Source organism: Macroventuria anomochaeta (assembly GCF_010093625.1).
Source record: "Macroventuria anomochaeta strain CBS 525.71 unplaced genomic scaffold BU25scaffold_6, whole genome shotgun sequence".
Lineage (NCBI taxonomy): Eukaryota > Fungi > Ascomycota > Dothideomycetes > Pleosporales > Didymellaceae > Macroventuria > Macroventuria anomochaeta.
In genome coordinates this window covers 722417-746699 of record NW_022985367.1, presented here as the reverse complement: position 1 = coordinate 746699, position 24283 = coordinate 722417, and the positions used below count along the sequence as shown (strand labels likewise).

The 24283-nt window shown below is 54.1% G+C and overlaps 13 protein-coding genes across 13 annotated transcripts; 5 read left to right on the top strand and 8 right to left on the bottom strand.

Annotated features, from left to right (window-relative positions):
• The first annotated feature begins 1933 nt into the window (after positions 1-1933).
• On the top strand, positions 1934-4204 carry BU25DRAFT_408122 (uncharacterized protein). The gene is made up of 2 exons (XM_033705728.1): positions 1934-2530; positions 2582-4204. The coding sequence occupies exons 1-2, from the start codon at positions 2040-2042 to the stop codon at positions 4023-4025; spliced, it is 1935 nt and encodes a 644-aa protein (XP_033565039.1). The 5' UTR covers positions 1934-2039; the 3' UTR covers positions 4026-4204.
• A 23-nt stretch (positions 4205-4227) lies between these two features.
• On the bottom strand, positions 4228-4945 carry BU25DRAFT_334793 (uncharacterized protein; the record flags this gene model as incomplete). The annotated part of the gene is made up of 2 exons (XM_033702549.1): positions 4228-4692; positions 4751-4945. The coding sequence occupies 2 exons, from the start codon at positions 4943-4945 to the stop codon at positions 4228-4230; spliced, it is 660 nt and encodes a 219-aa protein (XP_033565038.1).
• Positions 4946-5563: 618 nt separating this feature from the next.
• On the top strand, positions 5564-8785 carry BU25DRAFT_408120 (uncharacterized protein). Its single transcript, XM_033705727.1, has 4 exons — positions 5564-5944; positions 6100-6485; positions 6536-7099; positions 7148-8785. Exons 1-4 carry the CDS (start codon positions 5878-5880, stop codon positions 8555-8557), a joined length of 2427 nt encoding a protein of 808 aa, XP_033565037.1. The 5' UTR covers positions 5564-5877; the 3' UTR covers positions 8558-8785.
• Positions 8781-9875, bottom strand: BU25DRAFT_334760 (structural constituent of cytoskeleton; the record flags this gene model as incomplete). Its single annotated transcript, XM_033702547.1, has 1 exon — positions 8781-9875. The coding sequence occupies one exon, from the start codon at positions 9873-9875 to the stop codon at positions 8781-8783; it is 1095 nt and encodes a 364-aa protein (XP_033565036.1).
• Positions 9876-10149: 274 nt separating this feature from the next.
• BU25DRAFT_483654 (uncharacterized protein) lies at positions 10150-11079 on the top strand (the record flags this gene model as incomplete). The annotated part of the gene is made up of 1 exon (XM_033711176.1): positions 10150-11079. One exon carries the CDS (start codon positions 10150-10152, stop codon positions 10873-10875), a length of 726 nt encoding a protein of 241 aa, XP_033565035.1. The 3' UTR covers positions 10876-11079.
• On the bottom strand, positions 11080-13796 carry BU25DRAFT_249172 (uncharacterized protein). The gene has a single exon (XM_033701605.1). The coding sequence runs from the start codon at positions 13393-13395 to the stop codon at positions 11278-11280; it is 2118 nt and encodes a 705-aa protein (XP_033565034.1). The 5' UTR covers positions 13396-13796; the 3' UTR covers positions 11080-11277.
• A 255-nt stretch (positions 13797-14051) lies between these two features.
• BU25DRAFT_334795 (uncharacterized protein) lies at positions 14052-14600 on the bottom strand (the record flags this gene model as incomplete). Its single annotated transcript, XM_033702550.1, has 1 exon — positions 14052-14600. The coding sequence occupies one exon, from the start codon at positions 14598-14600 to the stop codon at positions 14052-14054; it is 549 nt and encodes a 182-aa protein (XP_033565033.1).
• Positions 14601-15889: 1289 nt separating this feature from the next.
• On the bottom strand, positions 15890-17603 carry BU25DRAFT_438033 (uncharacterized protein; the record flags this gene model as incomplete). Its single annotated transcript, XM_033709041.1, has 2 exons — positions 15890-16984; positions 17540-17603. 2 exons carry the CDS (start codon positions 17601-17603, stop codon positions 15975-15977), a joined length of 1074 nt encoding a protein of 357 aa, XP_033565032.1. The 3' UTR covers positions 15890-15974.
• On the top strand, positions 17391-18896 carry BU25DRAFT_408117 (UMP-CMP kinase-like protein). Its single transcript, XM_033705726.1, has 2 exons — positions 17391-18094; positions 18148-18896. The coding sequence occupies exons 1-2, from the start codon at positions 17764-17766 to the stop codon at positions 18486-18488; spliced, it is 672 nt and encodes a 223-aa protein (XP_033565031.1). The 5' UTR covers positions 17391-17763; the 3' UTR covers positions 18489-18896.
• On the bottom strand, positions 18753-20124 carry BU25DRAFT_488967 (eukaryotic translation initiation factor 3 subunit M; the record flags this gene model as incomplete). Its single annotated transcript, XM_033711386.1, has 2 exons — positions 18753-19852; positions 19908-20124. 2 exons carry the CDS (start codon positions 20122-20124, stop codon positions 18753-18755), a joined length of 1317 nt encoding a protein of 438 aa, XP_033565030.1.
• Positions 20125-20786: 662 nt separating this feature from the next.
• BU25DRAFT_455901 (uncharacterized protein) lies at positions 20787-21421 on the top strand (the record flags this gene model as incomplete). Its single annotated transcript, XM_033709973.1, has 3 exons — positions 20787-21080; positions 21127-21201; positions 21251-21421. The coding sequence occupies 3 exons, from the start codon at positions 20787-20789 to the stop codon at positions 21419-21421; spliced, it is 540 nt and encodes a 179-aa protein (XP_033565029.1).
• Positions 21422-21610: 189 nt separating this feature from the next.
• BU25DRAFT_455900 (uncharacterized protein) lies at positions 21611-22148 on the bottom strand (the record flags this gene model as incomplete). Its single annotated transcript, XM_033709972.1, has 2 exons — positions 21611-21889; positions 21939-22148. The coding sequence occupies 2 exons, from the start codon at positions 22146-22148 to the stop codon at positions 21611-21613; spliced, it is 489 nt and encodes a 162-aa protein (XP_033565028.1).
• A 1005-nt stretch (positions 22149-23153) lies between these two features.
• On the bottom strand, positions 23154-24073 carry BU25DRAFT_408114 (uncharacterized protein). The gene has a single exon (XM_033705725.1). The coding sequence runs from the start codon at positions 23793-23795 to the stop codon at positions 23271-23273; it is 525 nt and encodes a 174-aa protein (XP_033565027.1). The 5' UTR covers positions 23796-24073; the 3' UTR covers positions 23154-23270.
• Positions 24074-24283: the final 210 nt, after the last annotated feature.

The window sequence follows — 24283 nt, the reverse complement described above, 5'->3', positions numbered from 1 at the left end:
AGGTGCAGTTGTAAATACTTTAAAGACCATATATCAACGTGAAAGCTACATCTCAGAAGCGGACATTGTCGACGATTCTTCGTGTGACGAAACTGCCATGCGTGCAACGGTAGGATGTCTCTGGTAAGAAGGGCATCGCAACCTGGGTTCGGACAAACGAAGAGTGTCCTCATCACGTCCCGTACGGATGTGATTGATGAGCTTGTCTTTCCCCGTGAACATATACCTGCATGCTGGTGCTGTACAAGCGAACTTGCATTTCTTGTCATGCAGCTTTCGATGGCGGACTAGGTCACCTTTGTGGTTGAAAAGCTTTGAGCCCCGCTGACAATCTGGGAATTCACAAACCAAGTCCAGACTGAATTTGGCAGGGTTGACGTCGGGCCTTTTGGTTTCCATATGTGGCGTCATGGGATGAACAAGTTGCAACTTTGAGGATATGGCCTCCGCCGATTCCTCTCATGGACTCATGGCTTTTTTTTTCTTTTAAAAAACTTACGGATCAGACTGAAGCACAGTCTCGCGGTCCAGACCCGGGCCGTGTGCCAAGTTGCTATAAAGCCTGTCCTCATCAGGCACCTCGTTCACATTCCACCAGTCAGGGATCGTTGGCTTCTCTTTGAGACTTTCAAGCGTAATGTCGTGGAAAAGACCGCCAGTGCTGCATACCCCAGTGGGCTCGTCTACCTCTTTCTGCAGCACAGCCCAGTCCCAATCGAAGGCGTTCTCATCAGGTGCGGCAGTTTGAGGGCATAGGCGGTACGATCGAAGTTGTCGGACATGTTGGTTGGCGGTGGGAGTGAGGCGTATGGCTGGAGGTAGTCGACGTCGGATTGGTCAGATGTGCAGGGTGTTGAAGTAAAGAAGTTGGTTGAAGTAGTGATCAGTTTAAGAGCCGATTGACTGAATTATATAGCTATTGCGCTAATCATAATGGGATAATAACAATTGACGCTCAACCAAGGTAGCAGCCAGCCATCAGTTGCCCAAGTAGGTGCTAAGGATGATCAGGCAGTAGCCCTCAACACAGGAAGGCTTGGAGCCGGTGAGCGTATGCGGCACGGTGGGCGGAAGATAGTTCTTGCGGCGTGCAAAGGGCAGCAAGGAGGCGTGAACACGGGTGGAAATGGGAGTGGTGAGGGTGGTGACTATATCCTTCGAGGCACCATGCTCGTCACTCCCTGCCAAGTCGGAGGGCAACTACCCTTGTGAAATCGCCCTCTCCTCCCATAACCCTGCCGACTGCGGGCTACAGAACATGGTAGGCTCTAGGGTGGGCTACCAACTTGAGTAGTAGCGAGAGCCGGGTAATGGTGTAGGCCTGCTAGAATGTGGGAATCCTTCAGCGTAAGCTTATGAATTCTCCTGCGACCTTTTATACTGACTGTGACTACAAAGTTTATTGTACAAGTCATTCAGCAATCTTATCTGCGCTGAAGGCCTCCAGAGGCAGTAGCTGATCTCAAGTGCACTGTATAGTCCGTAGTAATAGCGTTCAAACGCTCGTCCGGGTACCTAGCCCCTCAATAAGGTTATTATACAGTGTAGAAGTAGAGTTCGTGCGTGTAACGGTTGAGCACAAGATGTTGTCCAGGGCCGCAGTGAAGGATAGGGCAAGAGCAACTCAGTGAAGCTTGTTCAGCATGCGTATCGTGTCTGTGACCTAGAGGATTCTATAGGTCCAACAGGTGTTTGTCCAGGTAGACAAGTCTGGTACTTGTTCAGACCTGTGTAGCCGAAAGCATGGATGACCAGTATGCCTCTCATGAATTGATTGTCGCCAGGTGCAAGAATGGAAAACGTCTAAGGATCAAATTCTACTGGAAAGATTGTTCCTCGAGGGCATCGAGACCTAAGCGGCTCCGTGCCGGCTCGGCAGAGTGGGTCTGAAGTACGCGACCCCAGACGTCGATGATGTTTGCCATGACCTCTGCCGCTCGTTAGCTCTCAATGCTTTGTAAAAGATCTCCGACAGTTGCGCATCATGATAACACACTGTCCATAAGTTGCTCTGCAGTGCAGGCTTCTATGCAAGGGACATGGCCAAATTCGCAGCAACCGCGACCGCGGCACCGGTAGACCTCGAGACTGGAGAAAGCAGGGACCAGATCGCCGCTACTGGATCATCATCGTTCACCCCAGACACCCCATCGAAAGCCGCGACACCTCGAAGGAGTTTTGAATTTGAAGATCGCCAACCTACCCAACGTTCATTTGTGACGAAGACATGGAGGAAGGCAGAGGAAAGGCTTCCCGCACCGGTCACGCGATGGAGTCGCAAAGCGGTCGCGTGGATCAAGGGTCCAGAACCACCTGTGTTGCACCGCATCAATCCGCTATTCGAGCCTATACAAACATATCCGACGCGCCTGATTGCGCGCCTGCCTAAACAATTGCGCATTTGTCTCTTCGCAGCTGCGTTCATACTCTGGGTGGTGCTCTTTGGTGTCATCATCAGCGATTTCAGTCTGCCTACAAATCTTGCGGGCTATGGAGCGCCAGTCCGGCTCGGCTGTGCTACACAATTATGGTATACAAAGAATGCATGCTGCCAAAGTCTTGACTATACTGACCGCACCAGGCCCAATGCACAAAGTTGCGGCATAGACGGACGAAATTGCCTTCCCTTCGACGACTCTGCATTTGCGTTCAATTGCCCAGCAGACTGCGCAGGCACCCAAGTCCTGAATCCTCGAGCAATCGGTAACCAATCAATCGTATACCGCCCACTGGTAGTGGGTGGCACACAGGATACTGCAACCGACAATGCACTTGTGTACCGCGGCGATTCGTTCATCTGTGGAGCAGCTATACACGCAGGCATCATCAGTAACGGGAGGGGCGGGTGTGGAGTCGTATCCCTTGCGGGTGAGAGAGATAGCTACGGTTCCATCAGCAGGAACGGCATCTCGAGCGTTGGCTTTGACTCCAGCTTCCCTCTGTCATTCGAGTTCAACCAGACGGCGCAGGTTGTCAGTGCTTCAAAGAAGTGTCGGGACCCGCGATGGGATCTTCTCGTCCTTTCTACCATGTTCACGGCCCAGTTTGCCCTGTTTACTTCCAAGCCTGCCACGTTCTTTGCTCCGATCTTCGTCATCATCTTCTTCCAGATCGCCATGGCTTCTGATCCACCATCATACTCGAACTACCCCTCTCTGGCTTCCACGACACTTGGTCGCTTTCTGCCGGCGGCTTCTGTGGCTGCGCTGATCTACCGTTTCAGCGTCCGCAAGACACTGTTGAACTGTAAAGCGCACGTGGAGAAGCCGATTCTGTGGGTCGGTGGATGTTGGGTAGGAGCACTGGGCAACTATACGTTCGAGCGGATTCCCATCCAGCGGCTCACATCGCACGACCTGCATCAGCAACCTGGCGCCATCACCGCACTGATCATCATCGTACTGGTTCTGTTTGCTGTCGTGCTGTACCAAGCTTGGTGCTTCAGGACGGAGGGGCGTCTACCTAGGATGCTAGGGTTGTACGCAATACTGGGTGTTGGCCTACTGATCTGTTATGGTATCCCGCAATTGAGTCTTAGAATTCACCACTACGTCCTTGCTTTGCTGCTCCTTCCGGGCACATCAATGCAGACTCGAGTTAGTCTCCTCTGTCAAGGAATACTAGTTGGCCTGTTCATCAACGGTATTGCACGCTGGGGCTTTGATCCTATCTTACAGACTACGGCAGCTTTGCGAGGCGATGCACAGCTAGGATCCGGCATACCATCTGTCGTAGCAGCCGTCAGCGGCAGCAACATCACATTCACGTGGGACAGCATACTGCGCGGCTACGAGGGTGTCAGCGTCATCGTAAACGATGTGGAGAGATACAGAGGCGTTCACCCCGGCAGCGATGGAAAATTCACATGGACAAGACAGGCTACAGAGAGCCCCGAGTACTTCCGCTTTGGATTCACCAACTATCTTCCGTTCGGCAGCATCTCGTACAGCGACTTCACTAACGCAGGGATCTGGTGGCTGAATGGTACGTGGAGTGATCCTGCGCCCGGGCGTACCTTGTACTGAGGTCGGCGCAGCCAAAGCATAGCACAGAAGTTTAGGTGAACTCGTATCTCATAATTTGGTGTCTATCCGTACCGCATATGTTCTATGTTTTGTCTATCCAGTCTCGTGGCTGCGTGCCTCGTATCTCGTTATGCAACGCCCTTGAGATGCTCATAATACAATGCTTCCATACCTGCAAGATTTTCTCTCAACTTCGTACCTTTCATCCGAATATAGACCTCCAGATCCACCTCATACCCACCCAAAACCCAATAACAGTGAACACCATCATCGTAACCATAACGACAATAACCTTCCCTTGACTTTCAAACGCATCGCCAACTTCCAACCTTGCGATCTTCCTAATCTTCTTGTTCAAGTGCCAACTCTCCTTTCTCTTCCCCTCTTTGGTATCCTTTCCCTGCTTCTCTTCCCGTGTTCCATCGAGCTGCCCATCCTTCGGTGCAATTGCATCGTTCGGCTCGACGTGCCCAGTAGCACCGCGTCGGCCCCAGGTCGAGTCGTTGTGGTCTTGGTAGGGCTCGGGGTCCAGCCAGGAAGACGGGAAGAGGTAGGTTAGGTACGAGGAGGGTGGGGTGTGGGCGGCGGTGCGCCGGGCGCGGTTTTGCGCGTTTACTAGGAAGAGGGAAAGGAGGAAGGAGGTGAAGAGAATGGGTGTGAGGATGATCTGTAATGCTCAATTAGCATTTTCGAGACTGCGAATCAAGCTTTCGGATTTGGCTTACCCTTGTCAGGAGTGATTCTGGCTTGTCTTCTCCATCAAATGTTGTGGATAACGTAGGAGATGGCAGTGGTGTTGCTGCCAGCTTTGCGAAGTCGTCATCGAGATGTTTCTTGTGTCTACGTCGTGCGGCTGGCGGCGAAGGAGGTGGACTGGGTGGCAGAAACTGCTTTTGGCGGTGCTCGTGTGAGGCAGCCATGGTGTACCATGAGCTTTAGATACAACAGGCAATTGTGGCACACTATGGGGATGATCAGGAGCGACAGGAGGTTAATGCAAGGCACTTGCAGTTAGCAATTATGTCGGCCAGCGTGTTTCCTTAGCAATCGCGCGGCGTGGAGCTTCGTGCGAGAGCTCGTGTCTGCGGTCGTTGTTTCGAAAGCAGTACCCACCGGAATGACGTCCCTGCTGCTGTCATTATCAGTAGGGCTGTTAGCCCTGCGCAGATCTCAGGACCCTGCGCTCTTCCTGAGGCACCATGCCATCACGGTTCCAGACTCTGAACCCCAAGGTGCATCCTCTGACAATGCGGGGTTAAGCAGCTGGGCATTTATACATCGGTGAATCGGGCGCCCGCCCGTATTCGCTTTATCTGCAATCTCCAGAATGGTCCGACTCGAGAAATAAGCACAACCTCACATCGCACTGGAGAGATGCTCATTGGCTTGAACCTCGCAACTAAGGCCGAAAGCAGCCCGTGTTCGCAGCAACATTCTCACCGACGAACACCTGCAGCGCATTAACGGCTGCCTAGAGTTTGAGGAGGGACAGGATATATGATCAAGTGCCGTCAGGCACGCACGTCTCAGTCAGCAGTGGCTTCCTCACGGCGGGAAGACGGAGCCAAACGTTTGATTGCTGAGCTAATCTACGGACGAACTTTTCGTCCGGCCCTCTTCGATTCCCTTTGATTCCACCACCATCATCGCAGAACCTGTCATCTGTGGTTCTTACGATTCGAGCTTCCTGTACTCATCATCGATTTCAACTGATCGCACAGGAATCAATTGTGGATTGCACTCGTGCTCATATAGGTTGTGGACTACACCCTGCGAGCACCGGATAGTCCGGACGAAACTTTTCGCAGGAGTACAGCAGTGCGAAACTTGTGCGAGGAAACCCACCACCAAAATGCCGAAGGAAGAGTCGTTGCCGACGCGGAAGAAGATGCGGAAGGGCACGCATAGTTGCTTCGAATGTATGTTCGTCTGGTCTTTGCATTCTGCAGTCGTTCGTCTCACATACGCATCTCCACTCCTATCTCACCTAAATACTATCAACCACAACTGCGCTCTACTATTTTCCCGTCCAACAACATCTTTCCCTTTCCGATGCACTTCTGATGTACCTCAGGTCGCCGTCGCAAGATCCGATGCATCTACCAGTCCGATAACCCAGACGTATGCTCGGAATGCTTCGCCAGGGGCAGCCGATGCATCGACCAGGAGAATGCAAACCCAGACGTCATTGTCGACCACAGGAAGAACCTTCGTGAAAGGGTCTCACGACTAGAGGCTCTTGTTGATTCATTATTGGAAGAGAAGACCGTCAAGTCAGAAAGCCCAAGTCACCAGAGTCAAGCAGAAACTGCGTCATCCCGAAATGTGTATACCAAAGACACCTTCCCACCAACACCACTATCCTCGGAAGCTTCGTCAAATATCCTGAGAGATAGTCAACGCGTGCCATCCAATAGCGGACGTCACCACATCCCTATTCTTTCGGTCTTCGAGGATGCAGTAAGTCTCTTTGCCTGCCATTTCATGTCCGCCTTTGCTAACGGCCACAGCTCAACGATGCCGAAGAGAAGATCAAAGCCCGCATGGGTCCCCAACACAAGCCTCTGCTTCCGCAACCGCAAAATGGAGCTGACGATCGGTATACCGTTGTCAACAAACACCCAGATGACCTGCCAGAAGGTTCACCTGCGGCATCGGCGAAGAAAGAGAGAGTGAAGCAGGCCCTGCTTGCTATGCTGCCTTCTTATGACCAGCTCACCAAGATCCTGAACAGCAACAGCGAATGGTGGCAAACATGGAGACGAAAGTGCAGCGGCACATCCGGCCCTGATCAGACACTCGCACAGTTCGCCGCACATGCCATTACAAGTAATAACATCGGAGCTATCGGTACTGTTGTCTTGGCTGTTGGCATTTGCTCCTCAGCTGAGGACAACGATGTTGAGCGCTACATCGAGGCCGTCGACCGATGGGTACTGTCCGACGATGAGTACGCCGCTAGCCTTGAGGGCATGGAGTGTCTCATCTTGAAGTCGAAGTGGTTTGCCGACGTTGGTCAGCCACGACGAGCCTGGATCTGCTACCGTAAGGGATTGATGTATGCCCAGCTCATGGTATGTTTACATGTCCAAGTACACACACACCATAGCTAACATTCGCAGGGTTTACACCGCAAGCGTACCGCATCAGTAGCTCACGAGAGCATCTGGTGGGGCCTTTACCATGGTGATCGCTTCGTGTCTCTTCTACTCGGTCTACCATACGGTATCAGCGACTCGCACTGCGATCTCACAATGCCCGACTTTGGCGGGGAGTTCATGCACCCATTGATCTTCATTACCAATGTATCAAAGCTTGCAGGCCGAGTCATCGACCGCAACCAAGGCGTCGCTGAGCAGTCCTTTGCCTGGGCCTTGCAGCTCGATCAAGAACTCGAAGACCTTTGGAAGAAGCTCGACCCCACGTGGCTAGACTTCTCTGAACTCCTGGCTACTCTAGAGTCCAACGCCGCCGAGCTCCGAGAGCGTATTATGGCGCAGATTATCTACCACCAGATCCGCGTCTACCTCCATCTACCCTTCATGCTCAAGTCCGCCACGAACTCGCGTTTTACGTACTCACGAACCGCCTGTCTCAACGGCTCACGCGAGGTTCTTCGCCTCTACCAAGCCCTGCGCACCGGAACTGTACAGCCGCTCTATGAGTGCAAGGCCATCGATTTCATCGGCTTCACTGCCGCAGTACTCATCCAAATCGGCCTCTTCAATTTCACTGCAACAAGCCAAGACCCCAGCAAAATGAAAGAGGTCGAAGCCGACGTCCGCCTCATCGAAATCAGCATCGACATCTTCCGGCGTGCCTCGAGCGAAAAGGGCGGTAAAGTCGCTCTTCAATCTGCCGAAGTCCTCGAGAAGATGCAAGCCAAGCAAAAGGCTGGGTGCCATACAAACAACGGCCCCTGCGATGACGGCGAATGCGACGACCTCGTCATTCCCTACTTCGGCACCATCTCCATCCGTAGAGGCGGCCAGAAATTGAAGGGCCCTCTCCCACCACCTCCCGCACTCTCTCCCGCACAGTCCGTCTCAGGACGCAGCGCAAGCACAGGACAGCCCTTGTACACGCCTACCAGCGAGAAGAGCGGCCTGGGCGGGATAAGCTCTTTCTCCCAGCCCCAAACCCAATCGTTAAACCTCACGCCCAAGTCCTCCATCTCCGCACACACACCCGCCACCTCGGCGTTGCCGGCGCTCGACCCCAGTCCCTTCGTCTCATACGACGGCTTCTACAATTTCACCACGCTCGCCGCCGAGGACAACACCTCCACTGGCAACCCTACCATGGGCACTGGTGTGGGCGGATTGGGCATGGGGATTAGAGACGATAGTATGAACAATTTCCCGCTGCCGACGAACAACTTCAGCTGGCAGAATATGCCGATGGACATTGATCAGGATTGGAGTTGGTTTCTGAACGACAATCAGACGCAGGGTGTGGGGACAGGGAGTGCGTTGCCAGTGGGGCAGGGGACGATGGATGCTTTTAGTACGGGCTTCACTGGGTTTGGGTGAAGGAAGATGTAGAGATTGAGGGGGGGTTATGTATGATAGGGAGGTGTTTTGTGGGGTCGAGGGTTGGATTTTCGATATCCGGGTTGAGACGAGACGCTCCACTTTTCGCTTTCAGGCGAGGAATCATATGATTTATTGTGTTCATCGGACTCGGGTTGCGTTTCTGCGACAGATCAACGTAGTGTAGTGAAAGGCAGGCAAGCATCACCCAGGTGATATGCATCTACACATTCCAAATAACGACCCTTCCATCAACACCGCTCGAACTGATCTTGCTAATCTTGCCTCCGCTCTCCTGGTAACTGCGAATCGTGCTGATGGTGTTCTGGTGCACCGTCTTCAGCTTCGTATCATCCGCCGAGCTCTTGCCCTTGAGGTCCATCTGCCTAAACATGTTGAACGCGCTCTCCTCCCTCGCCTCGGCCAGTCCGGGGCGGCCCTTGCTCTCCAGCGAACCGGCGAGCTGCCAGCCCTGCTCGGAGCCCTGCAGGCGGTAGGCTTCGCAGTTGTACCCCGCGGCGATGATCTCGTCCTCGGAGCTCCAGACCAGCGAGACGAAGGGCAGGACCTGTGTGCTGAGGCTGATCACCGCGCTGGGGGGCTGCTCGGGCGCGGACGGGTAGACGACGGTGAGTGTGCTGTCGTGCGACGCGAAGGCGAGCGCGTTTCCCGAGGGCGAGAAGGCGACGCTGTGGACCCAGCCGGCGGTGTTGTTGAGGAACTCGCCGCACACGGTGTTGAAGGGGAGACGCTCGCCCCACGCCGACGGCTCGGGGCGGGCATCGACGCCCTTGACGAACGAGGAGAGCACGCGGGCGTGGCCGTCGGTCGAGCCGGCTGCCAGCAAGACAGAGTTCGGGTGCCAGGCCACCGCGGTGACGGTGCTGCGGATGGGCTTCTTGATGTGCTTGGAGACCCACCAGTTATCCTCCTCCTCGAAGTAGCACACGGGGATCAGCCGCGCGCCGCTCCCCACCGCGAACTTGGTCTCCGAGGGCGCCCAGCGGACGCACGTAGCAGCGCGGTTGATGCGCAGGAGGACAAGCGTGGGCTTCCAGCCGCTGGCCGAGGGCTCCCAGACATAGGCGTTGCGGTCCTGGGAGCACGTGACGATCTTGCCGCTGTTGGGCGCGATGTCGACGCCTGTGACCGTCTTGTCGTGGCCCGAGAGCTCGTCCTGCAGCTTGAAGCCGCTGCCGGATCGGGCGTACAGGTCGACGTTGTTGTCGCGGGCCACGGCGAGCGTCTGGCGGTCGGCGGAGAAGGAGTGGTCCGCGATCGGGTGGTGGAAGAGGTGGTGCACTTCGGGGGCGGCCATTGCGGATGCGGCAGGAGACTGAGCAGTAGGAGACTCTCTACTACTGCCGGGCGTGGATTGGGGTGTGAGGGGGCTGGCGGGGCGGTGATGGCGATGTCGCGCGGAGGTGTGCACGGCCATGTCCGGGGCTTGGCTCCTCCGGCCGAAAAGTTCCACGACAGCGCGTCGGCATCAGGTCAGCGCTATCAACGCTATCAACGCTATCAACGCTTTCAGCGCTCTCAACCGCTACGCCCATACACTCGCTCCCGCCGCCGCCGCCGCCGCCGCCGCCATGCTACTCAGACGCCCGCTCCTCAATGCCTCGGCGGCCGCCGTCTCCATCCCCAAAACATGCGTGCGCAACCTGCAGCACTCGATCCCCATGCGCCCCGTCCCCAAAGCAACGCCCTTCATCCCCGACCACGCCGCCTTCCTGACCGCTATCGGCCGCGGCCTCTCCGCACACGCCGGCAAGATCCCCTCCTGGGAAGCCCTGTTCACGCTCACCTCCCCGCAACTGAAGGAACTCGGCGTCGAGCCCGCACGCTCACGCCGCTACCTGCTGCACTGGCGGGAGAAGTTCCGCAACGGCGAGTACGGCATTGGAGGAGACTGCCAGCACGTTTCTGACGGCGTCGCTGAACTCACCGTCGTCGAGGCGCCCGTTGCGCCGAACCCGGATCTCGGGAACACCATCAGCCCGCGCTCGGCGGCGGCGACGGCGACACACAACCCCGGCACGAGGAGAGTCGTTGTGAACGTTCCGTCTGGCGAGACGCCGTCTGGGCCTGTCGACACGCTACGCGCTGTCAACGGAGTGCTGGTCAAGGGCGCCAAGACGATCAAGGGCAGCTACGTCGAGCCGGTGAAGGGCAGTGAGGGGCTGAGGGCGAGGATACGACTGCAGGAGGCTATGTGGGAGGAGAGGAGAGGACACAAGGTCGACGGCGGTGAGAGGCGGAGGGCAGAGGTCAGGGCGAAGAGGAGGGCGGCGGAGAACAAGGAGAAGGCGCGGTAGAGGCATGCTTGGGTCCTGTATCACAAGAGACGATGTTCACATTCTGTATCATAAGAGACGATGTACTTGGCAATGTACCATATGCTGGCGGTTCGATCGCCAGCCTTGATGTCCAAGGTACGCAGCACCCCTCAAGTCCCATGACCATCGATGACGGGCCAGCTTCAGCCAGAACTACAACGACGACTTCCAAGCACGAACAAGTGCCAAGCACGAACAAGTGCCAAGCACGAACAAGTGCCAAGCACGAACAAGTGCCAATCACGAACAAGTGCCAATCCTTTCCACAACGGACGCACGTTCCCACCCCTCGCCCATCTTGCAACCCTTGTACCCAGTTGCGTACATCACCCCATCCTCAAAACCAGGAGAGGAGCCAAACCATACAGTGTTCACACCGCCCTAGGCCTCCCCATCGTACTTCGCAAACAGCCTCTTGCCCACTACCTCCAACTCATCCTCCCTCTCCCTCCACACCACCGCACTCTGATGCACGCCCACAAACTCCATAGCCACGCTCTTCCCCTCGTTCGTCTGCATCTCCTTCCCACTAAGCAGCAAGCTCACATCGACCCTGAGCAGCAAATACCCGTTCCCCAGAAACACGATATCCATTTTGTACCCCTCAGCGCTCGTCTTGACCGTTGTGCTGCGGAAGCTCGCGTGCGGCGGGACCGAGAAGGAAAGAATCGAGTACAGCATGGAGCGGGGCGGGATGCTGAGGCGCGCAGTGTACGAGTGCGTGTCTTTGAAGCCGGCGATGGAGAAGATGGACAGTGTGCGCTGGCCGTAGCCGTACTTGTCGACGTGCGTGTCAGAGTACGCGGGGCAGAAGAGCTTCCACACGCCCTCTAACTTTCCAATCGGAACGGGCACACGGGCTGCGACCGCCATGGCGAGGAAGGATTCTGCGGCTGCGGCGCGCTGCTTTGCGTCTTCTAGGGCCGCCTGGTTGGCTTCGGTGGTGACGAGGACTTTGAGTAGGTTGCTTGGGTCTTCACGGCTAAGACGCAAGACTTGCTCGCGCTTGGTGTTGCAGCCGCTTGCCTTGATGCCTAGACAGGGGAGAGGGCCTCGGGCGTCATTATCGTTGCGCCAAGAGAGGGCGGAAGAAAGGTATTCGCGTTCGTCGGAGAAGTTGACTGCCTTCTGGACCACTCGGCATCTCTCGTTGAACTCCTTGGTGTTGGCCTCTTCGTGAGACTCGCGAATGACTTTCTTTTTTGCTTCGGGGACTACGAAGGGGTCGATTTCGGCACCGGATCGAGAGTACGGTTTGCCAACGCGAGCAAACAGCTCTTTGATGCTGGGCGTTGTTCCGCCGGATGTTGTTGATCCAGCAGTGGAGGCTGCGACAGATGCTGCTCGAGAGAGTGGCTTGGATCTGGGCTTGTCGCTCAGCGGCTGCGTCGTGGTCGTGTACCTTATCAAGTTCGAGGTAGTCAGCGACACTCGACCGTCTGGCTTGAGCTCAAGTCTATGGTTCTTCTTCAGTACTGGAGGTGCAGACGAGGGTGCTTCATCCACAAAGGGCATCGGTGGTGACAGGTCGACCACTTTCTTTGACTTCTTAGATCCTTTTGTCTTCGTGGCATCGGTGAGTTTGAATGGGATAGGTGAGTCGGGAAGGGTGGCTGGCGTCTTTGGAAGCTGCGAGGGCGGTGTCTCCAGTACGAGAAGGCGCGAGTCTCTGCGGCCAACTCTGTCCACCTTTGAGGCATTGACAGCACGTGAAAAAGCATTCACGGGAAGTGGTACCGGTGTCTTCCTGGGAGGTGACGAGAAGATCCGAGGAGATGGAACAGGAACCGGAACTGCCGTTGGCGGACGAGGTTGGAGATCGCCAGTGCTTTTTCGCTTCGCCTTCTTCTCTTTCTTAGCTTTCTTGTTGATAGAGCGAGTCTCCTTCGCTATGCGGTCGAAATCCACCGTGTCATTGCTCTTACGACTCGTCTTGTCCTTCTTTGTCTTCTTCGTCGATGGCTCTTCTGTAGGCTGGGCTGTTGCTCTCGAGTTGCCGAAGACTTCGCCAGCGGCCTTGATAGAAGATTGAACGTTCCGGAGCATATCTGCGCCAACGACGAATCCTCCTCTGCTGGGCGGCTTGCGCAGACTGGGGGGAGTGTCGACGTGACCTTCGCTCTCACACTTGCGCTTCTTGTCAGGTTGGATAGCATTCTCTTCCTGGCTCTTCTTCTCCTTCTTACCTTTGGTGCTAGCAGTGGCTGGTGTCACCTTGATCAGTGGAGTGGAAGCTGCTGGCGTACGGCTGTTTGTCTGTTGCACATCTTGCGCAGACATGGACTGCTTCCTCTTTTTCTTCTTGTCTTCTTTCTCTTGTGGTGTGTTGACACTGTTGCCGTCTTCCACTGGCTGAATCGGGCCACCATGGGCGTTCGGTAGCTCAGCTTCATCAGCTGCAAAGTCCATGCTGTTAAACGTTGGGCGCGGCGCGGGCTTTGCGCCGTGTAGGTGATGGCTGGGCATTGCGTAGAGGCCATTGCGCTTGTTGAGCGACATGATATATCCGAACCCTTCGGAGAGGCTCAAAGCTGATCAATCCTTGGGCGAAGTCGCTGGTGCCAGAGTGAGATTTGAGTCTAGTCAACTGCCAGCTGTCGCACGAGAGCGCAAAAATCACGCGATCATACTGTGCAGAGGTTAGTAGTGCTCATGTACGGCGGGAGCTCGTGGCGTACCAAGTACTACGAGATTGCGCGGTAGTTACTGCGCGTCAAGAAGGAGCGAAGTGCAGATTGAGAGGCGCGGGAGAGTTGAGTGGAAGCTGTTGCGCAGCGACTGAAGAGATAATAATGATAATAAGACGGTCATCATGTGGCTGCGAAAAGTCGAGGTGAAGGTGAGATCGAGCGGCCAACAGCCATTCACAACGAATTGACATCTACCAACTTGAAGATCCGGTCATTGCAAGACGAAGGAAAGTCTCAACACTTAGCTTGAAATAAACAGTACATTGCAGCAGCCTCTCTTCCTCGATTACTAGAACTTCTGTGTCCCTATACTGCACCGATGCGATGTGTGGCTTATGTAGTGAAAGCTGCCACCACTCAATCGGAACTGTGCCCTTTGCAGTCGTCGTAGTTGGCTTCCTTTGAAGTATGAAGCCTTAGTTAGGACGTCAGTGGGGACTCTTGGTCTCCCTGCGTGCACTAAACTCACGTGCGCCGTACGCGCTCCGCCTCCAACTTCCTGATGTACAGGATCAGAGAGTTGTTTTCCTCATTCAGCTTCTGAATTTTCTTGTTCGCTTCCGCAAGCTCGGCCTTGACCTTCTTGTACTTCGTGTCTGGCATCATAAGGACCCGCTCCGGTTTTGGTGCAGGCTGGGTTTCCGGTTTCTCGTCCAGGAGATCGGCCATACCCTGGATCAAAAAGTTGGCGTTCACGCCCTCAGACATGGCATGCTCAAGGGCGGCTCTGAGCTCGTCCAGGAACTGGGTCATCTTGACTGGGACGCCCTTGGAGGCATTCAGGTTGTGGAGGCGGCGGCGGAGTTCGTTCTCGAGTTGCTGCAGCTCCTTGTATACCTTTTCTGGTGCATCAGAATTCTCAACGCGCTTATAGGTAGTTGTTAGAAGTCCGTATGTAGTCCGGCAATGCTTGTACCCTGGGCGATCGATGGTGTCAGGCGGGAGGTAAGGTTCCATGTCGCTGATGATAGCGCCTATGGCGGCGTGTCCGCGGCGAGAAGGGAGTGAGGCCATTGTAGTTGGTGTAGACTTGTCCGAAGGAACTGGTAAGGTTTTATGAATGCGTGGTAGGCTGAAAGTGGTGTTGGGCGCGTAGTGTTGATGATCTATGTGTTAGTGCCTCTGCAAGCGAAGGCGCGAGCAGGTGAAGGAGGCAGTGACAGATAAGAGTGGAGCGAAGGCGCAGCGTGCAACGCGTATCAGGTTCGTGATGTTCCCATTCCAAAGCTAGGATGTGATGCTATATTGCTTTGCATCACTCTATGATGTTTTTGTTCTTAAGGCTTGCTGTGGCATCATTGCGGGTGGGAACGCGTGTGCTCTAGATATCGGACGGAGCTACCTTCTTGTCGGAGAGATGCTGCAATGCGGGAAAGCAGCGATTCGTAGTGTGCGTTGGAATGTCCTTAGAAGCGCTGATCTGGTGAAAAAAGCAGGTTGTGTGACGGATATGTAGTTGTCTGAATATCGTCGAAACGACTGAGGTGAGGTTTTATCCGGCGTGGCAGGCAACGACAACCGCCTTCTCCTCCAGGGCTCCTCCAAGAAACTTCTAACAACACCGCCGGATATCAACAATGACGCCAGACGCTTTCTGCTCACTCTTGTCACCTCCAGCAGAGCTACGATTGATAACATACGGTTACCTGTGGCAGCCAGTCCAAATGGAAACCACATCAAACAGTTCTTACAAGTTCGTTCGGCTCACGAACATTCCCAGGTCAAACGACCTCGACCTACTCCTCACATGCCGTCAATTCTATGCGGAAGCCCAAAATTGCATCCAGCAACCATACATGCACTATCAATAGCGAGACAACGCACAACACAATGGAAGACCTCTCGAACAAGGAACCGTATAGTTCTTGTTCCTTGCTACGAAGGGCGTTTCATCGCGGACCGGTGGGTCTCTCATGACATGATTGTCTCATATGGTGGCACACGCATAGTGGCTTTTGTGTCGCATTTTACAGCTCTAAAGGAGATTTTGCTTATTTGTGACGAGGTAAGTATCCAGCCTGTGAGAAAACTATTGGAAACAAGGTTAGCCAGCTGTAAGTGAGAGAGAATCAAAGCGCTGGCGTCACAATTAGGCTTTGGAGCCGAGAAGGACGGAGGACGTGGTTGTCGAGCAGGGTGCGATACGTTGGAGTATGAAGAAGACTGGCGTCTGCCGGAGTGTGGCTGCTAATTCTGCATTATCGACAGGAAACAAATTCAGATTTAATAATGCGGTAGTGTGCAACCTGATGTCGAGGCATATGTACACACGAAAACATATTTCAAATGCAATACATTCATCTGACGACATCCGCTGTAGATTTAAACCTACGCCACCGCCTCTACATATCCTTGAGCCGTTGAACTGGTTGCTGATGGGCTTGACGCTCACCAGCCTGTCCTCGCAAAGCCCAAGTGATGTTGCCAGATCCTGTATTTGTTATTCCATGCGTTGTTGAACTTAGCCATAGCCTCCTCTTCCTTCGCTCCGAGTATAGCACTGCTGATGCCCTGACCGTAAAGACGATGCAGATGCTTGCAAGCTTTTGCCAGGCGTATGTTCATTTCAAAGTTGTGCGCCCAGAGGCGGGTTTTGACTCTAATCCTGACTGAATCGAGGGTATGTGGCTTCTGGAGAAGCGACTTGCTACCTGTCGATCCTTGGAGGTTGTCGCGGGTCAATCGGCGGAATTTCAACAGCGGCTGGAGCCATTTCTGACGAAGGTTGAACTTCGGAGCGTCTTCGTTGATCCATACATCGACCTCAAGCTCTCGCAAGCAAGCGAGGCTCTTAGACGCTACTTTGCACGCGTGAGTCCAGCTCTCGATGTGTTTTTCCTGCCAAACAACGTGACACGCAGCTGAAGGGCTTCCGTAAGTGGCGTAGTGTAGGTGTAGCTTCGTGACATTGCCGTGATTCTGCTTTGGAACCCTGAGGATAAAGTTGGTGATACGACGAGGCGCTTCGAACACGAAAGTTATTCGTTGGTAGAGCAGTGGCAGAGTCTCTACATGTACCTGCTTGCAAACAAGGATCAAGGCACCGTGCGGATTGAGCCAACCTCTGTACACACGTGGACCAGTGCTGTATGTCCTGTTGGAACGACGGAGGCGTGGGAAACGTACTATCAGTGGGTTGTCAAGTGTAGAGCTACCCCGATCCATCTCGCGACGTGGTTTGGTCGTCCTGGTGTTTGACAGTAACTTGATGGTCTTTGGTGCGGCAGTGGTGAAATCACAGCCCTCTCCTACGAGCTCGCAGCGATAGGTGTCCTGGAAGTAGTATTGGTAGATACGGTTTCTGACCTCTCCAGGAAGAGCAAGGAAGCCTCGTGCCTCCTTCGTCTTTGGGAATGCCACTCTTGGTTGAGCGCGCGCGAAGAGTGAGGTCTTGGGGTCTATGGTGGAGCTGAATCCTGTCTTGAGGTTAGTAGATTCGAGAGATGAGCTGAGACCGAGGAGCTTCACGCCAGTCAGTTACTTGTCGAGGTGAGTCACCTTGTGCTCTGGAAGCGTTCATTAAGAGATTGCGAGCCATAGTTGAAACCTTGGGTCAGCAGCATCGAGTAGGCTACGGGGGTCTCGCTGTAGTTTTGAGTAGGCAGCTGTCTGTTAGCAGAGAAGCATCAAAGCTCGGTCAAGAGCAGAATCACGCAGAAAGACGCAAATTTGCACCTTCTTCACCTCGTTCACGCAGAGGTGAGGAAGGTGAGGAGCGTCTGACCGCCATTGGCCCTGCAGCACATGCCCCACGCTAGCGAAATAACGCCGCTGCACAACACCTGCATGCCGCATCGTCATACCCACTCCCACACCGACCATGTCTACTACACTCAACACCCTCAAGACTCGCACCGCCCGTCTCGCTCTGCCCACAGCTACCCGCCAGTTCAGCACTAGCACCCCACGCTTCTACCGCCGCCAGCCCGGCGACCCCACAGGCCCCAACGAACCTCCGACCCACATCAGTGCTCCTAAGAGCAAGTCCCCCCTGAAAGTCTGGCCCATTCTCGCCATCTTTGGCACAGGCACCTTTCTCTTCAAGAAGATCGTTGACCAGCGCGAGGGCCAGTACAAGCCTGTTGGACCCATCGCCGGCCACTCCCCAAGTTCGAAGCCAGCAACGCCTCGAGCCAACAACCCCGTACCCCACTAAACACCACCTCTACCTTCCACGATGCCAGCAATTGAGAACCTTGGCGCCTCCACGCGCACCAGCCCTCTCTGGTCGCCGGACAGTATCACTGTGATCTTTGTCCTTGGTGGCCCGGGTGCGGGCAAGGGAACGCAGTGCACGAAGCTTGTCTCGGACTATGGCTTCAAGCACCTCAGTGCAGGCGATTTGCTGCGCGAAGAGCAGGACCGTCCCGGGAGCGAGTTTGGCGAGATGATCAAGACGTACATCAAGGAGGGCACGATTGTGCCTATGGAGGTTACGATTCAATTGCTGGAGAATGCGATGAAGAAGGCTATGGAGACTGAGAACAAGAGTTTGTTCCTTATCGATGGTACGTTGTCCATATAACTATGTAGAGGAACAGTAGGGCTAACTCAACAGCAGGCTTTCCCCGCAAACTCGACCAGGCCCACGCTTTCGAGCGCTCCGTCGTCCCCTCCAAGTTCACTCTCTTCTTCGACGCATCTGAGGAGGTCATGCTCGAGCGTCTTTTGCGCCGTGGCGAGACATCTGGTCGTGCCGACGACAATATCGAGTCCATCAAGAAGCGCTTTAAGACCTTCGTCGATACCAGCATGCCTGTGGTCGACGAGTTCGAGAAGCAGGGGCGTGTTGTCAAGGTCGACGCTGTCCAGGAGCCAAGCAAGGTGTACCAGGATGTGCAGGAGAAGATCAAGGCGTGGGGCGTTGAGCCGATTAGCTTGAAGTTCGTCCAGACCGCATAGATCACACAGAATGGATGGTAGGCTTGAGGTGCATAGATATACAGACAGCATCAATCCTAAGCAAGTAGCGTCATAGCGGATCTATGTGCTCCAGGACCTTGTATGAAGTATCTGTATCGCATTGCCTATATGCAGCACGAGGGCTGCTCATTCATCCATTACCCAGAAAGAGAGCCGTGATGCATGCGCTCAAATCCCTACTCCTTTTGTCGTGACATGTCGAAACAAACGAAAGCAGTACATCTCCAACGCCCCTATCTACATCTAATCGGCATCCTCGTCAATAGGAGCCCTGGGCTGCTTCTGCTGCTGGCCCCCTCGGCCCTTGAACCTTGTCGCCATCTCAGCCTTCTGGTCGGCCTTGTTGGCCTCGTCCTCCTTCTCCTGGATAAACCTCTGCTTCTCCTGCTGAATAACCTCAAGAACGCCGACCAAGCTATTCCTCCACATGTCGAGCCTGCTCGCGACCTCTCTCCACTGGTTCTCGCCGAAAACGCGGTATGTGGAGCGGTGGATCAGGAATGTCTGGTTGAGCTGGCTGAGCTTGCCCTCGACGAGGCCGGCGCGGATCACGTCGATGACCCACATCTCGACGTCTTCGCTGGGGACCTGCAGCGCCTTTGCGATCTTCTCGTAAGGAAGCGACCTTTGCTGGCCTGACGATGCGGCGATCGAGGCGAGTGTGAGGAGGCGGATCTTGCGGTTGAGAGCAGCGTTGTCGAGACCGGACTTCTCGATCCAGCCATCGTGCTCGTCCTTGAAGTCGTTGAAGTCGTCTACCACGTCGGAGTTGAAGATCTCGAGCAGCTGGAAGTAGACGGGTTCGGAGTTGCGGAGGGCCTGGATCGAGTCGAGGTCGGTGAGGTCCTGGAAGTCGAAGTGGCTGGGGTGGGTGAGTGCGGACTTGAGTGCGCGGAGAGACAGCTCCTGGGCCTCTGGGGACGAGACCTCCTCGGAGGGGAATGTTCGGAGCGCGCGAAGGAGGTATGTGTATGCCTGCTCGTCCTCACCGGCAGCAGCAGCCGAGTCGCTGACTGCGAGGTACAGCTTGCGCTGCTCCTCCTCCTCGACCTCCCATGTCTGTAACCAGCTGTCCAGCTGCTTCAGCTGTGGGCGCAGGTACTCGAAGTTCGTTGTAGCGCGGATGACGCGGAGGATGGCGAGCAGAACGTGGTAGCGTACTTCGCTGTCCGCGGGAAGAATGTTGAAGATTGTGCTGAGAATCGAAAGGGCGAGGCCGCTGCCGTTAGCGGGCGAGGAGGTGACGGGGCTGCTCAGGTTCTGGCAGATCTTGGGCAAGAACATGGACACGTTAGGCGACTGGTTTACCAGGTGGATCAGCAGGTTGTATGCTGCTATGAACTCTGTTCACCATCGTGTTAGCCCCGCCCTACACTCTCATAGCTGTCTCTCGCATACCCTTCTCAGGCGCCTGGTTCAGCGCTTGCGCACCGACGACCAGCTTCTTAAGCACCTCATCCTTCTTGTTCTCCTTTAGCAGGTCCGCGCTCTCCTGCTGGATGTTCGAGCTCTCGTCGCCCTGGGATTTTTTGAGCGTGTCGATGTATTGTGCGAACTCGTCGGTAAGCTCCTCGAAGGAACCCTCGATCAGGAGCGTGTTCTTGGGGCCCGGCATCGTGTTTGACGTGTAGGAATATGCCTGGAGGAGTGGGCGGGCGGGGTCGTCGAGCGCTGAACGTGATTTGGGCTTTGTGTCGAGGGTTGCGCCTGCCCATGGTGGGATGCGCCAAGCCAAAAGTTCAAAATCCCCATCGATAGCGCTAGCCAATCAGAAAGAGGAGTGCGGGGTCCACCTTCACCGTCATCCCCCTTCCACTACGACGACCACCAACATCTTATCTAGGAACGGTTTTGCATACATCATAGTCTTGTTTGGGGGCTACAATGAACGGATGCTGCGTGTATAAGGGCGAACGTTGTGACTATCGTAGGCATCAGTTATGCATTGGCAGAGTTCGTTGATGACCGAGTAACACCACGCACGCAGAAGGTGTACCTAGACACGGCGCATATGCAGGCTTCGAGTAGTCTCATATTGCCTTATTTCATAGCCTGAAGTTAATGCATTGTCTGTGTTGATTTTCCTTGACCATGTATGGCCTTTCAGTATCTGGTTCGCTTCATTCTCAACCACGGTACTCTCTCTCAGTCAACTATCCAATATACATAGCATGAATGTTTCGAAGAGAACAAAAAATTACGTTTTCTAACGTTTCTTTCTGGTTCTCACATGCTTACTCGAACTCCTATTCAGGTAAAATCCCCATAATTACAAACATGAACACCCTTACCCTCACCCTCCAAGTGCTCAACGAAGATTGGGAGCACATCTCGCCTCCGCCTTCTACATCCTCGAGTGACCCTTGTTTCATCGACCTAACAGAAGACAGCTTCGAGTCGAGCGACTTTGGTCACTATGGCTTTGACGAAGAGAACTTGTCAGATGCAGCGGAGTATAGCGGTAGGAATGGGGATGTCTGTGACTTGGACCACGAAGGGACTGAAGAAGAAGAGTTATCGGGTTCTTCTGTTTCAAGTCCTAGTCTGGATGGGAAGGAAGAGTATGAGATTGTAAGAGCATTCGATTCTTTGCATTGATTTCTGTTGACTTCAGTAGCATGACAAGTCCGCAACAACACTTCAAGACGAAAAAGTACATCAAATCCCCGAGCCCGATTGGCAAGCTGATACGGTAAATAACATCACGTTGATGTAGCTTCAGCTATACTGTCATCTTATAGGCTTTCTACATCCTTGCCCAGCTACAGCAAAACACCTCTACCGAAGCAGAGTTTGCTTCGATTACAGAGAAGACAGAACAAACCAAGAGGTTAATGCTAGCAAGGAAGTGTAGGGCAGGGACTAAGGTTCGCTCGGAGCCCCAAAGTTGGGACCAAGAGCAAGGAATCTAGAAGCGTCATAACATTTCTGTTTGGATTGTTTGTCAGGGCTTGTATTGTTCTTATCGTCAAGACTGCTCCTGGGTGTTAGCGCGGAAGGACCAATTTGTCCATGCTAGAAGATTCGTTGATATTTGCTGAGATTGGTTGATTGATTTTATACAGAAGAATAAAAATGTAGCCGTAATGCGCCCCGAAGATCTATGCAAAGAATGACCGGCGACGCCTTGGCCGCAAATGATACGGAACGATAGCATTACCTGGCATAAGTTGTACATCGCGTGCGAGTTGCTTCATCAGTGCTGAAAATTGCTTGTAGGTAGGGTCATAGCCAAACATGCGGTTGACCATCTTGGATGCCTCCTCGATCCTGTCTGCTGCATCTTGAGCGATGAACTGACCCGTCTCCATCGCGATCCAGCAGTCATGTATCTCTTCCATCAGTTCCATGAGCGGGTCGTAGCGGCGCAGAAGCTCATACTGCAAGTCATGTCAATCATGTCTCATGCTGTCAGATTGATCGACCTACAGGCTCTCGGTAGTCACCGACACATAATGGGCACCAGTCATAACATGTGGGTCCTCGGCGTCTGGGTCTTGCCACGGATATGCGATCGTACCGGCACGGGTCTTCGATATCTTTGCCGTATCCATCGTAGCCGTCATAGAACCCGAGTGGAGGATAACCAGCATGGTATCTGCGCTCTCGACGATGCCGCGATCGATCCCAGTGGCTCATTGTGAATGTCATTTCTAACGCAATACGGAAGATCGGAAAGACTTGACTTAGAAGCAAAGAACAGTGAAGAACATGAGTTCATCCTCACCTTATGTATATTGGAGAAATCCGGGATGCGACTCTTGACAGGGCAGTTGTACGACATTTGACATGCTCTCAACAAGCCCAAAACGGCCGAAACGTAGCACCAAATAAGGCGGCGGTGTGGATTTGTAGGTCATCTCGTAGTATTCGTATGCAGCAACATCCACTTTCAGCTTTTGATGGTCGTTCGGCCTGCGAGGCTGAGGCGCTCAGCCTGTGCCTGGCAAACAAACATCCCTGCACGCATGCAGCTCGTGCAATGTTCCGTGTCGGTAAGCGTGGTGTCACCTCGAAAAGTGCAGCTACGTTAGATCGGTGGAGGACCCGACTGCTCGACCTAACATCGAGATGCAGATGGAGTGAGAAAGAACGCTGAATTACTACTTGGTCCAGACATTGGCCAGAGCGAATGAACGGTTGCTGTGATGAATTCCACGAACCTGTTATCGGTTGCCCACATCCGGTTTCAAATGCTCCCTTCCGTGTACTCCCAGCCCACTCTCGATCAGGTAAATTCAGAGCTGCAGCGGCCTAATAGTGCGCATGACAATGGCCCCACAGCAGGTACTGTCAGCGATATCACTGACCGCTTGTGTGGGAACAAGGCCTGTAAGTGCAACCAGACACAGAATTCTGTCTGTGAGACCGGAGGACGTCATGTGATGATCTGTAAGTCGACACGCGCGAGTGCTTCTGATTGTTACGGTGGCTTAGGCAACGAATCTGGACCGGCCGTGGGTGTGGAATATGAGGCTTCCTCTTGAACGTCACCTCTGGGGAGTGGCAAAGTACAGACTGTGGGAGGCCTGCGAGGGTTGCTGTAGGCTAGTCACGCGAATGTGGGGTTGATGGCAGTTACGTCCAACCTAGTTGCGTATTCCCGCATGGAGCCTCAGTCACGCCTTCCTCAGATCATGCGTCGATATCACGCAGCCTTGACAACCGTTTGTCGACGTCAATTTCTCGCAGCAGGACTAGTAGGCGGTAGCCGTACTTCGAGCCCCAGTGTCCAACGGGGTTGTCGTACGATCGCATCAGTCAACCACCCCTCTTCATCCAGAATGCTCCATTCAAGCACTCGACAGCTTGGATCCATATATTCAAAGGCTCATGTGATGCTGTGGTCTCGTCTCCACGCTTCAACCTCTCCTGTCTCGCGAGCTCATCGATCAAAGCATCCACACAATATCCTGCGAGCCCCCTCTTCATCCAACCAATGTGCGTCGTGACTGTCTTGATCTCCCACCCCGTTTCTCTTGCCTCTGCAAAACCCTTAAGGTCAGCCTTCCATCTCTTTGTCGCTGCACAAGCCACCGGTCGTTGCGTAGCCGGGTCATTGACCACAGCGAAGAGGCCATCGTCGCCTAAAGCTTGATGGATCGAGTCCGGGGAGGACAGTCGATCACTCAGATCATGTTCCCACCGTTCTTTGTTGGCTGGAGACATGTATCGATAGCCTTTATTGACAAAGGCTGTTAGACTTGCAGCCAGATTGGAGTCTGCGCGGATGTCTGAGGCATGATGGATGCGCGGAGTAAGTCGTGGAGTTTGCTGTGGCTCCATGCTGTCGGGTTCGAGGTTCCACTAGAGGTTCTTCGATGGTGATTAGTGCTGCACTTCTAGGCTGGTGGTTTTGCTGTAAGTAAAGAGAAATCCTACCATTGGATGGCCTGCGTCACGACCTTGTTCCGTCGGAATACTTAGCGGTAATGGCTCCACGGAGTTTGAAGCAACGTTGCCAAGCACGCAGTGTATCCGAAGCGACATCACGGTCTCTTGTCACTACTATAGAACGGTGAGAATGGTGATGTCTCGCACCGAATGGGTTACTCAAAGATGTCGAAGATGTACCCTCGGTCACGACAATATGTAGGAAGCACCCATCAATTGCAGACCCAAGTCGTTATTCGACAGCACTACAATTTACAGCTGGAACACGTTCCCTCCAGTTCTATCCTCGCCGACTGATGTCCTAGTGAGGAAAGAAAGTGCAATGTTGTATGGTTGAAGTGCGCCAATCAGCAGGAGCCACACCGCTGGACCCTGATCCT

Coding starts and splice junctions, on each gene's coding strand:
- BU25DRAFT_249172 (XM_033701605.1), bottom strand. CDS start 13,395: ATGTCGCTCAACAAGCGCAATGGCCTCTACGCAATGCCCAGCCATCAC.
- BU25DRAFT_408122 (XM_033705728.1), top strand. CDS start 2,040: ATGGCCAAATTCGCAGCAACCGCGACCGCGGCACCGGTAGACCTCGAG. Junction 2,531..2,581: donor GGCTGTGCTACACAATTATG/GTATACAAAGAA, acceptor TGACCGCACCAG/GCCCAATGCACAAAGTTGCG.
- BU25DRAFT_408114 (XM_033705725.1), bottom strand. CDS start 23,795: ATGGAGCCACAGCAAACTCCACGACTTACTCCGCGCATCCATCATGCC.
- BU25DRAFT_408117 (XM_033705726.1), top strand. CDS start 17,764: ATGCCAGCAATTGAGAACCTTGGCGCCTCCACGCGCACCAGCCCTCTC. Junction 18,095..18,147: donor GAGTTTGTTCCTTATCGATG/GTACGTTGTCCA, acceptor ACTCAACAGCAG/GCTTTCCCCGCAAACTCGAC.
- BU25DRAFT_408120 (XM_033705727.1), top strand. CDS start 5,878: ATGCCGAAGGAAGAGTCGTTGCCGACGCGGAAGAAGATGCGGAAGGGC. Junction 5,945..6,099: donor CACGCATAGTTGCTTCGAAT/GTATGTTCGTCT, acceptor GATGTACCTCAG/GTCGCCGTCGCAAGATCCGA. Junction 7,100..7,147: donor TGATGTATGCCCAGCTCATG/GTATGTTTACAT, acceptor TAACATTCGCAG/GGTTTACACCGCAAGCGTAC.